The sequence below is a fragment of the Sander vitreus genome, chromosome 15 (genome assembly GCF_031162955.1).
Source record: "Sander vitreus isolate 19-12246 chromosome 15, sanVit1, whole genome shotgun sequence".
NCBI classification, from domain to species: Eukaryota; Metazoa; Chordata; class Actinopteri; order Perciformes; family Percidae; genus Sander; species Sander vitreus.
Window position 1 is genome coordinate 715,512 of NC_135869.1, and position 11,989 is coordinate 727,500.

The following is an 11,989-nucleotide window of genomic DNA, read 5'->3' on the forward strand; positions in this document are numbered from 1 at the left end:
AGCGTTTTTTTAAACACCGCCGCCACTTTCCTGGAGCTCAGAGAGTCTATAAAAAGCGCTACTTTGACACCCGACCAATGGCAGGCGGAGTAGCGGGACCTGTCGGTTCCATAACAACAATAAGAAAAAGGGAGTCAGAGCACAGCGAGTTAATTTCTCTCTTCAGAAACGCTGGAAAATACAGAAAAAACATTGAAAAAGTGACTCCGTTCATTCTTTGGCTCTATCGCCCGCTTTGAAATGTCCAAAAAAAGCAACCAAAAACTTTGAAAAAGGCGAAACAAGAACATCAAAAGGGACTTGCTGGATTGACTTTGTTTTATCTTGCATCACTCCACATAGTGCTCTGGTATACTGTTGCAGTAGTACAGTACAAAAGATGCTCTCGGCTAATTTTTGGAACCAAAATGCTGTCCTAAATAAAAAAAGACGCAGAGTGTGATCATGGCCTAGAGTGTCAGAAGGATGAGTGTCTGTTGGGGTTTACTTTTGGACAGTCTGTTCCTCCTCTTCCTCTTCTTCTTCCTTCCTCCTCCTCCTCACTGTCCCTGACCCTGTCCCTGTCCCTGTCCCGGCAGCATCCCCCCCAGCAGGCCGTTGGCGGTGGTGAAGAGGTTGATGGGAGAAGCGCCGTCTGTGATGAGAGTCGACTTCAGCCCCAGAGCCTGCAGCAGTTTCACCTGGAGGACAGAACACACCACAACATTCATTTCCCTTCTTGTTTTCTATAAACAGTGAATTGAATATGTTTGTCGGACAAAAACGTGTGAATTATTCTACTTTCCAGTCATAAATAAACCAAAACACGTGACATGCATTGATCTACTGCACGGTTAAAAAGTTGTTTGCTTCTCCAGTCAATGCAACATCTCAGTGCACTGTAAACCCGAACGTTCAAATTAATTAAATAGATTAAGTAGTGTGTACTCAATTAAGTTATTAGAACATTTTCTAAAACATTATGTCCAGTTGGTGTAACATGTTCGTCCTTTTTGAGTAATTTTAACTAATACTTTTTGATTAAATGGAACTATTGTGTGTATAAGTAAGTAAAGCTAATACTAAGAATGATAAAGTCCAGTCTGTTGTTTTTATTGTTTCAAATAGGGATGATTTAAAAAATAAACTTAATTTACCACATGCTAAAATATAATAAAATCTCAAAGTGCTTCACCAATTAAGTCAAATCGATCATTACAAATAAATTGCAATCATAGAAATGCAGTTACTTCTCGATATTAAAAACTTGTCTAATTGACAATGATCTACTGCCCCAAGTGGCTGGAGGAATAAACCAAAAAACTAAATGACTCTTACAGGCTGAACTCAGCATCTTATGATTGATTTGGATCATTCTCCTACCTGACGCTTAGTATTTCAAATTTGAAACAAACTGCCACAGAAAAAGTAGAGCTTAAAGCTAAAGTTATTTGCGCGTTTTCCTCCAGTAGTAGTAATAGTAGTAGTAGTACTACAGTACCTGCAGCTCGGGCCCGGCTCTGGCCATCTCCTTCAGCGTGTCACTGCCCAGACTCTCCACCAGCTGACTGAAGCGCTCGCTCTCGATGTGAGCCAGATTCTTCTGCTTGTCCATCTCCAGAGCGTCCATCTGCTTCTTATACATGAGCTCCTGCTCACGGGCCTTCGCCAGCCGCTGGAGCTCCGCCTCCTACAGACAGACACAGACAGAGACAGAGACACACACAGTTAAAGGACAATTACGGCGCAAAACGAACCTAGGGGTTATTAACAGATGTGTACCCACTCTGTTGTTCTCTGAGACGCTAGCGCAGACCGCTGATTAGCTTACAACGCTAGTATTCGGGGCACAGGGAACGTAAAAACAAATTGCTATTTTATACTACTAAAAAGGCTCAAAATATCACCACACTTCAACGGTAGCATAATGAGGGTCCCTACATGTTAACCCAAGCATTGAGAACTTTGTAAGTGTACAGACAGTTTATTGAACGAAGAGCTGCGGGAGCTCCGTGAAAGGGCTACGAGAGAGAGAGAGAGAGAGAGAGAGAGAGAGCTACTGGTAGTCAATGCCGTAACACAGCCTCGTACTTCAGGAAACTGGTGGTGTACCTGCGGACATTGTGAAGCTATGGCCACCCAACAGGAGTGTCTGTGTTGCACGGAGTGGGACCTTTTGCGTTGCGATGCCCAAGAGACGCAGTGTTTTGTACAGTCTGAAGATTTCCCCTCTCTGATAAACAGGGCTGGACTTGAAACTTTTTCGGCGACTCAGACCGGAGGGACCAGATGACAGTTATCCACTGAGTAAGTACACTAGACAAGTTATGCAGAGTGCAATTATTTCAGATATATTGAGCAAACTGCTTTTGATTTTAGTTTTCATCGCCAGCTGTAAGTCGTGACTGGTTTCCAAGACGACGGCGGCATGTAAACATGAACGCTGGTGTCTTTCTAATCTATCTTTTCAATAAACTGTCTGTACACTTACAAAGTTCTCAATGCTTCGGTTAACATGTAGGGACCCTCATTATGCTACCGTTGAAGTGTGGTGATATTTTGAGTCTTTTTAGTGGTATAAATAGTGATTTATTTTTACGTTCCCTGTGCCCCGAATACTAGCGTTGTAAGCTAATCAGCGGTCCGTGCTAGCGTCTTTCAAGCTACAAACTCATTGGATTAGCATGAAAACATGTCCCAGTTAATAACCCCTAGGTTAGTTTTGCGCCGGAATTGTCCTTTAACTTTTATACAACCATACCGCCCTTTTTTCTCTCAATGTCAGATAATTATACGCATGTGTTTCTTGTTTCTGTATTTATCGTTTCTTTATTTCATATTATTGTTTAATATGTTTACGTATGCACCAACAAGCAAGGCATACTCCCCGTACTGCTACTTACTCGGCAATAAATCCTTTTCTTCTCCTTTAAACTATTTTTACAAGTTATTTTAGTTTAGTTTTTTTTAGGAATACATATTGTATATTTACTGTCTGAGTTTGTTTCGCACGTTGGACGTTGAGCCACGTCTAAGACGAATTTCTATGGTCACGACAGACAACGTTTTCTGAATCGAAATCTGAAAGGTCTGAGGACTTCTCCCACCCCGCTGATGTGTGAAGAGTTTTATGTTGAAAGGAGAAACAAGAAGTCAGGACATACCGCCTCGATCCTCTGAGCCTCGGCCTTCAGTTTGGCCTCGTTGACCGCCGCCTCTCCCTGAATACGAGCCGCCTCGGCCCGGGACTGAGCCTCGGCCTTCGCTGCTCCCGTACTCTCCACCGCCGCGCTGAAACACACACAGGAAGGGAAACACTAGTACATTCAATCAAACTTCATTGTCCCCTTGGAGAAACTTTTGTTGGACTCCAGCGCTGACAACTTAAGCTGCGCTTACAATAAAAATGGAGTCAATAAATAGAGAAAAAGAAAAACAACAACAATCCACATGTTAACAAAGTGCAAATCAATGAGAGCCACCGGCCACATAAACAGACCACCGTGACACTATTGCACAACACGTACGGCCTCAAGAAACATTATTATTTAACATTTTGATTGATTGTAGAGGGAATTTGTCCGAAATAAGGCCCTAAGGTCAGATAAATCGGACTCCTATTATTTAATCCCTGCGTCTTCTTTATTGGACCATACATGTGTTCACCATACACAAGGATCAACCAGAGACGATGAGTTCAGTCAGCCAAGTTTACTGAGTCCAGCATAAAAGTTACAACACAATTGTGGGTTCACAAACAAAGTCTAAGTTTCCCTAGCAACAGACATAAAATCGAGGCTCGGTCCACCAAGATCTATTTCGAAGTGAGCCCCGATCTATTCTCTCCCTTAAGCTTTTATCCTCCCCTCACATGGGGGGTGTCTTCTTGTTTCTAGGCAGAAACTGTTATCTTTACAAACACACACGCCAAGGTCGGGGCCTCTGTGTGGTGCAACTTCCTCTTCTATTCTCTTAACTTTAACTGTCTTTCCTTAAAAAGGCCTAAACTATAGTTCAAGGTTTAAGCTTAACCTTCTATGTGTCAGAGACATTTCCTTGAACCACTTCCTCAATGACTGCACACAGCTCTTTTATGAGCACAAATACAACTTTAACTGCTAATATTCTATGATGCCGAATCTGCCGAATGGTAAGAGCTCACACTCGGGGTGGAGGAGGTGTGACGGGTCGGATAAAACTCTGTGCTTGAGTAAAATAATAATAATTATAATGTGTATTAGTTGCTAGGGTTTGGGCCCCTTTACGCAAGCTTCAAATAGCTAAGCAGGGTGTCCAATTTCACATATCTGCATTATGTCTTATGATTGTACTTGTCTTATCTATTGGGAATCCAATGTAACTGAACTAAATTGAGATAGTTGTGTTTAAAGTACAGTAAACTACGGTGACCCTGAGGTTACCTGAGAGCCTCCAGCTCCAGCAGCTCCTTCCTGGCCTTCTCGGCCTCGGCCTGGTCGGTGATCCTCTGCCGCTCCAGCTTGCCCCGGGCCTCCTGCTCCAGACGCTCCGCCTCGTGCCTGAACACAAACCAAGAAAACGCAGATTAGAGTTTCTTGCGTCATGCGTCTGCATGTGTGTGAGGATGGTGGGTGTTTGTGTGTGTGTGTGTGTGTGTGTGTGTGTGTGTGTGTGTGTGTGTACACGTGTGCGTGCGGACCGTGCGGTGGCCTCCTGGGAGTTGGTGGTGATCTCGATGGCCAGCTGGACACTCTTCTGCAGGGCGTCCCGCGTCCTCTGGTCCACCGGCTCCACCGACTGGATGTCCACGCTGCTGATGGTCAAGTGGTTCTGGTTGAAGTGGAGGCTGGAACGAACGGCCATCTTCTCATCGAAGCCAAACACCGCCGAGCAGATGATCCGGTTCGAGTTCTGCAAACAGGAAACCTCTCAGAGTCACGATCTTTGATTTCATATGAATAAGAAGAACACAGAATGTGGCAGTTTGACTGCTTTGCAGTGTTTTGGGATCTCCACCAGGTGGCAGCGTAACCTTGGCTGTAAACAGTGGTGGAATGTAACCGAGTACATGTACTCCAGTCCAAATGTTGAGGTACTTGTACTTTACTTGAGTCTTTCCTTTTCATGCCACTTTCTACTTCTACTCCGCTACATTTCAGAGAGAAATATTGTACTTTTTACTCCACTACATTCATCTGTTACAGTTTTAGTTACTAGTTACTTTAGTTACTCCACTACATTCATCTGTTACAGCTTTAGTTACTAGTTACTTTAGTTACTCCACTACATTCATCTGTTACAGTTTTAGTTACTAGTTACTTTAGTTACTCCACTACATTCATCTGTTACAGCTTTAGTTACTAGTTACTTTACACATTCAGATTCCTGCACACAGAACACATGTTTATAATATCTGATGTTTTATTATGAATGAAACTAGCCAACAATATAACGGCCTACAAGTCAGGCTAAGATGGTGTGTGTGTGTTTCTCTGAGTGTGTGTGTGTATGTGTGTGTCTCTCTGTGTAAGTGTGTGTGTGTGTGTGTGTGTGTGTGTGTGTGTGTGTGTGCGTGCGCAAGTGTGTGTGCGCAAGTGTGTGTGTGTGTCTTCTACCACTGCTGTTGTAACTTGTAATCAAGTGTGTAGGTTTGGTTTCAACATTGGGGGGGGGGGGATGACACACTATCACCTGGGGTTTCCCCCCCAAAAAAATTGAGCGACAAACCTGCATTCTGGTGTATTTTTTATGCAACAATTTGTGATACAAATGTCTTTACTTATGTAAAAGGAAATTATTATTATTAATTATTAGCCTGTATTCAGAACATCACACGTCTTGTCGAAAGGAATCTTGAACATCTCAACAACAAATCTATTAGAGAATGAGACCTAGGTGTAGATATACAGTATGCACCCCCCCCAATTTCTCCCCCACAATGTTGAAACCAAACCTACAACCTTGTACGAACGATATATGTTTTGAGCCCCCTGAACGGGAAGTTCTACCTCTTTTCGGGAGTGGGTTGTCTTATAGTATGTCGAAAATTCATAAAAAGTCACAGTATAGTATGTCGAAAAAAGTAATAAAAAGTCATAGTATAGTATGTGTGAGTGGGTTGTCTTTCATATTTTCAAGGGAGACAAAACTACCTCTTCTAAATATCAGTAAGGGGGGGGGACAACTCTCTGCATCCTCCCCAAACTCTACACCTATGCATGTTACCTGCAGTCCTGTATAAAGTAGTTGAAAAATGTACTTAACTATTAGAAGATAAAGTAAAAGTTTAAAAAAAAATGACAACACTGATTACCTGCCGAGGGACTATGGAATAAATTAGCATTCTTGCCAACTCCAGCGTTACATCTTGCGCCTATACGGATGTTCATTAACATGCTCTGTCCCTATCAAATGAATTAATAATTACATCAATAAAGCGAAAAGCTACTGAAACAGAAGAAGAGAGGACAGTGTGATCCAAACCTTGTGGAAATCGTCAAACTGCACGGAGGCGACGGCCCCTCTGACTCGGGAGGCGATGGCTTTGCAGGAGTCTCCGACAAAGTCGGGAACGGAGAAGAGAGCCGCGGCGTCGGCGAGGTCCACCGGAGGCTTTACAGCAAAGTGCCTGAAGAGGAAGAGCGATCACGTTCAGAGACAGTACATTCAAACCCATTTATCACAGAACATCAGGAAGCGTAGAGGGTCTCCATTTGTTTATATGTTGTCTATATATTATTTGCAAATTCCACAAAAGTGTTGCAGAGGCTACATCCCCACTGCAAAGTTTTGGGTTAAAAAGGAATATCTTCTGCTACGTTCCCCCCTCTCATTCCCCCTGCTCTGGTGTTTCATTCCCCCTGCTCTGGTGTTTCCCCCCCTCATTCCCCCTGCTCTGGTGTTTCCCCCTCTCATTCCCCCTGCTCACTCGGTGCACGGAGATCGCTTTCGCTCAAAAATCCGCTGAAAACCAAAACGTAGCGGTGGAAATGTAGCTTTATTGTGGCAATAAACCCATTTTTTCCCGGTTTGGATTGTGAATCCCTGGTTCTAGTTACCAGTTGTACGAGAGCTGCAGCTGCAGTCGGGCGTGGTCGGCCGTCTCGATGGTGATGATGTCGGTGAAGAAGTCGGGCCCCAGCAGCAGGCAGATGGCTTTAATGACGTTTGCCCTCTTTGGTTTGTCTCCGGACAGCGACAGCACAGTGAACTGCTCGTCAGGTCCCAGCATCACCATCTCTGGTCCGAACACCACCCTGGAAACAGAACCGCAACATGTTACCATCATATCCCTCCACCCGGACAGGAAACCCAGAGTCCCACCTTCAACCAGTGGCAGTTCTAGACCATTTCAACTGGAGGGCCAGGCTGGGGCTAGGTAACTGAATATATTAGGCACAAGTGTTACATACCACCAACTCTCCATAGGTTTGGTTCTACAAAGACTAAATGATACACATTTAACAATAAACACAAGAAGACACATTCAGTGTCAACCTACATTTTATCTATCACTGCACATGAATAATATCCTCTCTTTGGGGATAAGGTGGAGTTAATATATAATAATATATATATATATAAAATATTTGCCGAAGTTAGGGGGGGGGTCGAGGCTTAATATTAAGGTGGCATTGGCCACCCTTGCCCCCCCCCCCAGTACCGCCACAGTTTGAAGACAGTTTGACTTTCTTGCTTTGCAAAATTCTCTTTTAAAATTGACAAATGTGTGTAATTCGGGCGCCCGGATAGCTCAGTTGGTACAGCGCGCGCCCATACATAAAGGTTTACTCCTCGATGCAGCGCGCCCAGGTTCAACTCCGACCTGTGGCCCTTTGCTGCATGTCATTCCCCCTTCTCTCTCCCCTTTCATGTCTTCAACTGTCCTGTCAAATAAAGGCCTTAAAATGCCCCAAAAATAAAAATAAACGTGTAATTCATCGATCAAAACATTAATAATATGAACTAAGCCGTATGCTTTCTCTTTTATACCTCAGGCTATCAGACAGCACAACAACCACTTTAAACGTACATTTTTATAATTTCTGTACTGTATTTATGGTCTATTTGTATTGTATTTATGCTCTCTTTTTAATGGGCATTGAGGCAGGCATAAGCACTGTAATTTCCATTTCTATGGATGAAATAAACTTTGATTATTTGTCTCTTGTCTTGCCATCAACTACATCTGTTTTCGAAATAAGGTATAAGGTCCCATGGTGGTCCACCAGAAGGGGAGGGAATTCGCCTCTCTTTAACTGAAAAATGTAAGCTTCTAATTGCTTCTTATTCCCTTTAGCTGAGCATATGTTTTAGTTCCCTTTAGCTAAGAGTTAGCTTCTAGTTCCCTTTAGCTAAGAGTTAGCTTCTAGTTCCCTTTAGCTAAGAGTTAGCTTCTAGTTCCCTTTAGCTAAGAGTTAGCTTCTAGTTCCCTTTAGCTAAGAGTTAGCTTCTAGTTCCCTTTAGCTAAGAGTTAGCTTCTAGTTCCCTTTAGGTCAGAGTTAGCTTCTAGTTCCCTTTAGGTCAGAGTTAGCTTCTAGTTCCCTTTAGCTAAGAGTTAGCTTCTTGTTCCCTTTAGCTTAGAGTTAGCTTCTAGTTCCCTTTAGCTTAGAGTTAGCTTCTAGTTCCCTTTAGGTCAGAGTTAGCTTCTTGTTCCCTTTAGCTTAGAGTAAGCTTCTTGTTCCCTTTAGCTTAGAGTAAGCTTCTAGTTCCCTTTAGCTAAGAGTTAGCTTCTAGTTCCCTTTAGGTCAGAGTTATTCAGGACAGGAAACCCGAGCCCCACCTGGCTGCCTTCTCCCTGTAGTCGTAGACCTGGACGGCGGCGTTGTGTGGGACCCTGAAGGAGACCACCTTGGTCTTGTCCCTGGGATGACCGTCATCGTCTCTGGTTCTGGTCCGGTGCGAGCGGTCGGCCAGCGGGTCCAGAGGAGAAGCCAGCAGCGCCTCCACGTTGGCAGGAAGCTCCTTCTGCCACAACTCCTCATCCTGAGTCAGCATGTAGGTGTGACCGATCACCGCACGCACCTGAGAGAAGCGGGGGGGGATGCAAAGCAGGACTTAACCCAACACCACGGAGAGCAAGGTTTGATGAGTCAGTTCACATTTTAACCTGCAAAGGATTCTCAAACTGGACAAACTAATTTCCATTTCAGCCTTTAAAACCATCATATCATCCTTGTTCACAGACATATGCAGTTGCTTCTCTACATCATCATTTTTCCAGCTAAATATTTGAATGGTTTCTCCCCCTCTCTTACTCACCCATGTACCTGTGCACTTATCTCGTTATAAGTGTTTATTGTCTTCTGTGTAGTATTTCAAATTGTATTTTATGTAATTTCTAAACTGTATGCATGTCTAATGTATTTATTATCTAGCCCTCCTTCCCTCTCCCTAAGTGGCTATGCCACTTGTCAGGCCGCCATTGTAAATTAGAACCTGTTCTTAATGACTTGCCTGAAAAAATGAAGGTTTTAACCTGCAACATCGCTGTCGAAGGTTGATACTTGCACAATAGTATGAATGAAGTAGGAATGTAATGAAGTAAACACGATGCCATTAATGTGGCGGCATCTCACTTGCAAATGGCCGTAAAATGAGTTCCTGTAGAACTCTCTCATTTTTTTATTTATTTATTTTTTTATATATTTTTTTAAGTACAGCTAAATCCACAAGTATGGCTGGGTATCGCCACTGATTTCCTGATTCCATTTGCGATTCACAAGGTCCCGGTTCAATTACATTGCCGATACAATGTCAATTTTGGGTATTTCAGCTGCAAAACCAACTTTGCTTGGATATGAAAGACATTCAAAATTTGTACTAGGTTTCCTCTGAACTGTGGCGTTATTAAAAGTCTCAATGTTTACATTAATGGACTTTTTATTAAACATGAACACAAAAAAGTTAAACTCTGCAGACTCTAGAGTCAGAGAGTTTTGAGACATTTCATTCAGACATCTGGAGGCAACAGAGGGAGCCCTTTTAAAATGGCCATGCCAGTTTTTAATTGTCACGCACCTTATTGTTATATATAAGACTCTTAACATTTGCACTCTTTCCCACTTTGTATCAATCCAGAAACTTAATTTGCATGATGGACTTCAACTACACATTATTTTTGGAGGGTTAAAGTTCAAGGGGACCTTATCTTGTTCAGTCTCGTGACATCATAAAAAGCAGCGGTATGTTCCTTTAAAAGAGAGAAAGCCACTTCGTACCTTTCCAGTTTTGATGTCCCGGACGTAGATGCCCTCGTTCTCGTCCAACGGGATGGCCTGTCGTCTCAGCATCACCTCCACGGCGGCGGGCGGGACGTACTCGATGGGCCCCCGCAGCATCCAGCGGTCTCCGGGGCGACGCAGGATGCCGGGGCTCCTCCGCGAGCGCTTGGCCCTCTCTTCTTCCTCAGGCTCCTCTTCCTCCTCGCCGCGCTGGCAGAGGGAACGGGGGAGAGAGAGGTGGAGGAGGGAGAGAAGGGTTAACGCGGCGATGCATTGGAGTGGTGGAAGAGGGGGAGGAGAGGGAGGAGAGGGAGGAGAGGGAGGAGGAAAGTGACACTGGGAGAAATGAAAGCCAAAGTGGAAGACATTTGAAAAGGCGGAGGGAAACGTAAAGGGTGGAGGGAGTGGTTCAAAGAGAAAGACGGGAGAGAGGAAGAAGAAAGAAAGAGTCGGGGTATATTGAGTCAGCCTGGTTAGTAGGGGTGGGAGAAAAAAGTCCATTCATGAATGGATTGTTTTTTTGTGACAATCTTTAAAATTATTCTTTTCCCCAGAATCAATACTGCAAACTCCATTAGCAGAATACAGCGCTGGAAGAAGTATTCAGATCCTTTACTGCAGTAAAAGTACTAATACCACACTGTTAAAAATACTCTGGTACGAGTTAAAGTCCTGCATTGAAAATGTAGTAAAAGTCTAAGTATCATCAGGAAAATGTAGTTCATCTGGAAAAAGCGTCAAAAAGGCAACATATTTCGGAATTAATAAAGGCGACACGTATTGCAAAAATTATCCCCAAAAAAAACGACAAACGTAAAAAAAAAAAAAAAGTGGTCTAAAAAAGAGCAACAAAAAAGTAGCAAAAATACGCGTCAACTACCTTATTTTTTGATGTTTGTCTTTTCTCAATACATGAATGATTTATCAGAAACTGCATCATCATATTATTTTAGTGAGGACTCATGAATAACTACAAATAACTGTTAGGGAAATCTGTTTGTGTTTTGTTAGGCATTTCTGGATTTATTTATTTATTTTTTAAATATATAATCAAAATCACCAATTACAATATCGGCCTTAAAAATCCTATATCGGTTGGGCTCTAAACCCTGACCAATAGAGCGCTGTACTCTGGCCCATACATACAGTATAATAAGAGTTTAAAGCAGTCTTGTCCAACCCAAACCCACTCCCCTTTCCTCAGAAATCAATGTGATAAGCTGCAGCTTCAGCAGACACCTCTGGACACATTAATCAGTGAAGCCAGGTGAGACTTTAAACCTTTCAGCCACAGGAGGACAGAGACACACCTCTGACTTCTCACCTCATTCCAGGCTGACAAGATCGTTACACCTTTGTTTTTCCTAATCACTTCTCCGAGATAAACCGGTTGCGTGTGGGCTCACCGCTCCTCCCTTCATTCCTCACTCCCTCACAGACTTATTTCATTCTGACCAGCAGCACACAAAAGATGAACACATAAGGACGTAACTTTGGGTTCAACATTGGGGAGGGGTGGGGGGGTTTGAGATCTCTGCTCTTGAGCAAAATTGATATTTTGAGCATTTCAAACACTTAATTTCCTGCATTCTGGGGAATTTTTCTGCAACAATTTATGCCTTATCTTCATCAACTTATGGTGGAAAATGTCTTTGTTTATGGTTATGGGTTGTGTGTGTGTGTGTGTGTGTTTGCACTGGCCAGTTTTGATTATTGGGGGGGGTTGTCTCTCTCTGTTCTCTCTAGCTCGCTCCACCACTTTGTTTTATCTAACGTTAGCACCACTCTCTCTCCGTTCTTTCTCTAGC

General features: G+C 43.2%; 1 protein-coding gene across 1 annotated transcript in view; it reads right to left on the reverse strand.

The window, feature by feature from the left end:
- Positions 1-304: 304 nt before the first annotated feature.
- mvp (major vault protein) overlaps positions 305-11,989 on the reverse strand; it is an 18,282-nt gene continuing 6,597 nt past the window's right edge. Inside the window, exons 9-17 of the mRNA XM_078269925.1 lie at positions 10,179-10,391; positions 8,741-8,982; positions 7,017-7,214; positions 6,442-6,586; positions 4,658-4,869; positions 4,401-4,517; positions 3,144-3,270; positions 1,481-1,669; positions 305-680 (exon numbers count right to left, since the gene is read on the reverse strand). Coding sequence (XP_078126051.1) covers positions 540-680; positions 1,481-1,669; positions 3,144-3,270; positions 4,401-4,517; positions 4,658-4,869; positions 6,442-6,586; positions 7,017-7,214; positions 8,741-8,982; positions 10,179-10,391 — 1,584 coding nt within the window. The 3' untranslated portion in view covers positions 305-539. The remainder of the gene's footprint in view (positions 681-1,480; positions 1,670-3,143; positions 3,271-4,400; positions 4,518-4,657; positions 4,870-6,441; positions 6,587-7,016; positions 7,215-8,740; positions 8,983-10,178; positions 10,392-11,989) is intronic.